This window comes from Saccostrea cucullata, unplaced genomic scaffold (assembly GCF_032062105.1).
Source record: "Saccostrea cucullata isolate Sc308-1 unplaced genomic scaffold, CSIRO_AGI_Scuc_v1 ctg7009, whole genome shotgun sequence".
NCBI lineage: Eukaryota > Metazoa > Mollusca > Bivalvia > Ostreida > Ostreidae > Saccostrea > Saccostrea cuccullata.
In genome coordinates, this window is record NW_026925454.1 from 20932 (window position 1) to 26571 (window position 5640).

Below are 5640 nucleotides of genomic sequence, written 5' to 3' on the forward strand. Positions count from 1 at the left end.
CTTGGAAGAGATGAGGGAGGGCCTGAGAACCAAGAAATTAATTTTTTTTTGCCTTACTAGTAAATTTTGTTGAATCGGGGTTCAAATAAAATTGACATTATTAAACTTGAAATAAAGATGTAAATTCATATTTTTGTCAATAACTACTTTGAATGCTGATACATTTATCCACTAAGTTAAATTTGTTTAAAAATTATCCAAGGACATGTGCCATTTAATCCCCTTTTAGCTGAAAAGGGTCAGTATAAGAGTAGAAATGAATGTTTGCAATGTTTTTACAATGATAGAATTGAAATCATTTTTTCTGAAATCCCCACGAACATAGCTCTTTAAATGTAGACAAAAGTGTGTAAATGAAAGCCTAACAATTTGAAAAACCTCCCTCAACATTTGATTTAATGATAGATTGAATTTGTGTAACTCGTTGTCACCAATCTTTTTTTTTCTAAAGAACTTTTACTATTGAAAATGTTCGAATTTATTGACAGGCTGATTGTTCCCTTTGACAGAGTGTTCAGTTCCGTCATTAAATGTCATAAAATGTCATATGACTATGTACAAGGTTTACTCATGTCCACTAATTGAATAAAGCTACATTAAATATTGTGTATGTTCTGTTTATCTGGCACAACATTTTTGTTTTCAACCATTTTTATGATATTACTTTCCTGTTTTATTGCATGTTTCTTTTAAGCTATGCATGTGCTTCATTTTACTATGATGTCAGCTGTCTCCAAAAAGAGTGAATATTGAAGGACTTTGTTGTACAAACTACAGCTTTATTCAAAGCGAAATAATTGAAATACACCTTAAATGCACTACCAAAATGATACAACTGTAAAATTATAAAAATAATCACAATGCGCTAATCACAACTTAGATCAATTTGTTTTTTATAAAATAATTTTATAAATAATGCCCTGACTTTTAGTCATGGAATGTCAATTAAAAAAAAAAAATTAACATACATCATTTCATTCAAAACAATCACATCAATTAATCAATGAAATTATCATCATGATCAATGTACTAAACTGATCAACCTTAAAAAAATCATTGAGTAAGCACTATAAATCTTTGGTAAACGAACTATAAACCCACATTTATCATGTTTATTTAGAAAAAATAATTAATCAAAGTATCCAGATTAACAGGCCCTAAAACTAAAGCTACATGCACTTGTTCTGTTGCCTTAGATATCACATAGGCCTAACAATAACCCTCTTTAAAGTCCCATAATTCCCTGCTATTATTCTGGAGCTTTAGGCTCCTCCCCCACACCTCCCGCCATCTTGTAGACCAGAACAGCAACCTCATAGGCCAGCTTATCAGCAGCTGTCGGTGAGTCAGCCTCCGCGTAAACACGGACGACGTCCTCTGTCCCAGAGGGCCGCACAAAGGAACGACCGCGAGTGTACTGGGCTACAAGGTCATCAATGGCGTTCTGAAGACCTGGGGGAGTGGAGGCTTTTCTCTCGGCGTCAATGGTTTGGATCACAGAGCGGTCCTTGACCTTGACTTTGAGCTGTCTATTAGGAAGATCTGTGTAGGCTTTGTTCCACTGTTCCACATCCCAGTCCAGGCCAGCTAGGATCATCTCGACAAGGAGCATGTCAGATATTGCATCACCTACAGTTTGATTGATCAAGTCTATGACACAAAGCAGTAAATCACAAGCCTCTCTTTGTTTTTCTATCAGTTTTGTGTCTTTAACTGATTTCTGCAAGAGAGCATATGAAGAGTCACTCACTAAAGCTGTACCATGGCCGTTGGCTTCAAAGTAGACCCCGATGTCAAATTCTTGTGCTTTATGATGAAGATGCTTCACTCCTGTTGGAACACAAGCCACTGGGACCTTTAACGTGTCTGTGATGTAGCTAGTGGAGCTGCCATTAGCATAGGCAGTCTGAACTATCCCAAGATTGACAGAGAGTCCTGTCTCTTGAACAAGATCTTTAAGGTACCCAGCCACTAATGTTGCAATTTTATCACCATCTAGGAGATGAAACTTTTTATCTGTAACACCAAGAAAGTAGTAGACTATTCTGTCTGCATCACCATCAAATGAAGCCCATCTCTGTCCAGGAGCCAAGCTGACTCCAGCGGGAGGCTTCTGTTGAACTTTAACAAAGTCAGCCCCACAGTCGTGATTCAGTTTACCACTTCCGTCATTCACAAGGTTGATCTTTAGGAGTTCCCCTAGTTTGGCCTGCAGGACAGGGACCTTTCCTCCTCCTACTCCATTTGCTGCATCCAGGTAAAGACAGGCATTATAAGATTCTAGTGTTTTCATCTTCTTTGTTTTTCTCATGTTTCTCAATTTGATGAAAGCCCCTGTGAGCTTTTCAAAGTAACCATCTTCTGTTGGCTTTCCATACTCTCCATTAGTGTTAATACACCGGACAATATAATGCAATTGTGGGGTAGTAAGCAGTCCAAAGTTCTGACACTGGGCACCTGCTGTTTTGATTCCTGCCTCCAGGGCTTCTGCCAAGGCCGGACTGCTTGGTCTTGTGTCTCGGGCAAACGCCACTCGACTCTTGCTGAGACTTGCTACTCCGAGAGCCTTCACCAAGGCCTGTAGGGCGGAACCAAGCTCTTTGTCAGGAACGTTTGCGATTTCAGTGGCGTATTTTTCCCACTCTGGACCAAGCATCTCCCCCATTGGATCCACCAGCTTGACACCATTATCTTCTTCCGGGTTGTGTGAAGCAGTAATCATGACACCTATCGTGGCTCCATTTTTACAGGCAGATCGAATGGCTGCCAAGACACCCATCCTGTAAATCACATGCTTCAGACGATTCCCTTTTGTTCTAAATCCGGCTGTACCATACTGAATGGGTATGTCATCTTGTTTTGCGTATTTCTTTTCGCCGGCAACTTGCACGTCAACAAAATCCATTTTGCTCAAAATGAAAGTACACAATTGTTAACACGTACGACTAGCAGATAACTTTCAGCAATGATGAAATTCTCGGTTATTGTTAAATATTTAGTAAGACAGCATTTCATCTTTATATAAGATATTTGTCTGAGGTAATGCTGATAATAATTCATAAAATTATATTCTCTTTTCTCTAGTTCTTCTTTTCTTAGAATACGAATGTGTTTATGAAAGAGTTAACCATAGAATACTTTCAAGATGGCCAAGTCCCCTTTCGTGAATTCAATGTTGCAAAGTCTTTCGCAGGGCCATGAAAAAGCATTTCAGCAAGCACTATACACGACAGCAGCCAATATTTTTGTTTTACTTGCTGGAGGATCAGCTATCGCTGTGTATTTCATTCTAGAAGCTTTCCTCCGACCTTTGTTATGGTCCGTGTTGTGTGGAACATTTCTGTACCCCTTCAAACGTGAATTAACAGCAATATTAAGACGATGGTTACGTGGTTTACAAGAATCAGGGACACCTTTTGCTATAGGAATAGCATATTTACCAATACAAGCTCTTGACTATACTTATGTTATGATATTTGATCGTACTATTGTTAGACACTGGAAATTACTATGTGGAGGAATTATAAGTTTATTTTTGATTTACATTTTGTGGTATTTTGGCCCAGTAAGAAGTATACTGGAAATGTGTTATGCAGTGTTTATTTTCGTCTCTGAAGTTCTGGATTATTTTACATCATTTTGGGTAACTTTTCACTTTGCATTTGCTTAAATATGTATTGCATAATCCATATATTTAGATGATGTGGCATATCCCAAAGAGAGAAATTCAGAGGGTTAAAGGTTCTATATAATTAGTTTTTGATATGTGATGGAAACTAAGTGAATATATGCACTGAAAATACATTGATCATTTTGGCTCACTTTAAGTTTTTATCAGAAGATTTTTTTTTAATTGCAAAATCTCAGTGTTCTGATTTCTACAAAACTTTGTACTTTTTACACTGTAGACTACATTAAAATTCATAATCCTAATTATTGGTAATATAAATTGTTCTTACTTGTTTCCATGGTTACTTAGCAAAAAATAATTTGTGAAATTCTTATGAATGCTATTCTCCGGTTTTGGTACGATTTCCTTAAAAATCGGTATGAGCTTAGAAAAAAAAAACATGAAGATACTTATTTCTGAAACATATAATTATATTTGTTATTCAAAAAAGTAAAGACTTTTAACTCTTCTTTTATTTTCTCTTTACTGTTACATGTATAAATGCAAAGCTATAGTGCAAACGTCATGTCAGAAACTACCAATGTCCATTTAATTACTGTACAAATTATCTCTTTCAGGTATGGACTCTTGTAGTAGCCTATCTAATTGTTGTCATCTTTCTGTGGAATGCTGAATCTAAGAAGTATTTACGTCTCTTGTCCCTGCCTATTTGGGGTGTGCTAATTCTTCACATAGCCACGGTAGCCGGGTCTCTCCGCGTCCCACTGTTTCTCTTAATAATCGGATTGATTGCCACTGGATTTGCAAGTGAAGTAAAAGAAATAAAGCGAAGAGTGGACGAACAAGGTTGTCCTCAAGTTGATATGCAAATGCAATGTACAATCATATATTTTTTCAACATGTTCAACGACTTTAATTAAAATTATATTTAATTTTACAAATGAAAATGAACCCAAAATTCTTATGAACTCAGAATGTTAATAGGGTAAAGATAGTTTGCTTGCCTAAAGAAAATTTTATGCCCTTGAATATTATGTAATAATGATTGAAAAATTTTCAAGATGTATATATTGCTTTTTAAAACATTTAAAATCCTATAGATACCAATAAATCAGTTATTAATTCATGGTGTAGTGTATTTTTTTAAGCATTTAATTTTTTCTACCAGGACATAGTATATCTGATGTGCTGGCTATTTGGACTGTGTTTACGGGGGACTTGGAGAGGGCCCTAAGACAGGGACAGGAGTCCGACACTGACATTATGGACTCCTCCTCAGAGGTCTCTACCACCGAAAGCTTCAGTGAGGAGACAGGTAGATTTCTTACTCTTTCACTGCACAGACACTTTATTATAATATGTTGTCAAATTTTTGTGGCCTTTTCATTTTTTTTTCAAATGAAAGAACTGCAAAATGTTCAAGTTCTGTATTTTTGCACTTTAAAAAAAAGTACAAAAAATGCAGGCACAGAACTTAAGATTAGAGATTCAAATCACAAAAATTTTAAGATACAGAAATTTCCCAATAAACAACTGGTACATGTATATTGAACATTGTTTCATGTTGAAATTGTTAACCTTTCCATACAGACAAAAGTCAGAAATCTGCTGGTGTTGTAAAGCCAACCAACCTGCCACTCCCTAAACCAGAATCCACCACCCCAAAAGTTAGATCCACCAAGAAAAAGACTGTACGAGTTGTGGAGGATAAAGGCCCCGGGAGTACTAAATACTTTGTGTACTTATTCTGGGCCCTCGTTCTTACACGGGTCTGGATGAACATTTGGTTGCTTCAGCTCCTTGTCCCTCTGTTAGGCCTCATGTGGATCTTTAAAGCTTTTGGTATGTACATGTATATGTAATTTGTTATGAAATATTTCCCTTATACATGTATTTCCTATCCTGTCCTGTTTTATTGGGTTGCATTTTTAAAATATATCCCTCTATTAAGACTGGAGCATAAATAAAGAGTACTTGTATTATAAGGAATTCTTTTTATATTTTTGTTT

The 5640-nt window shown here is 36.3% G+C and overlaps 2 protein-coding genes across 2 annotated transcripts; one reads left to right on the forward strand and one right to left on the reverse strand.

Annotated features, from left to right (window-relative positions):
* Positions 1-973: 973 nt before the first annotated feature.
* Positions 974-2918, reverse strand: LOC134268890 (phosphoacetylglucosamine mutase-like). Its single transcript, XM_062751130.1, has one exon. It carries the CDS (start codon positions 2903-2905, stop codon positions 1250-1252), a length of 1656 nt encoding a protein of 551 aa, XP_062607114.1. The 5' UTR covers positions 2906-2918; the 3' UTR covers positions 974-1249.
* Positions 2919-3104: 186 nt separating this feature from the next.
* LOC134268891 (transmembrane protein 245-like) lies at positions 3105-5473 on the forward strand (the record flags this gene model as incomplete). Its single annotated transcript, XM_062751131.1, has 4 exons — positions 3105-3643; positions 4249-4477; positions 4800-4946; positions 5222-5473. Coding segments are annotated over exons 1-4 (1126 nt in total), but the record flags the coding sequence as incomplete, so codon positions are not given.
* Positions 5474-5640: the final 167 nt, after the last annotated feature.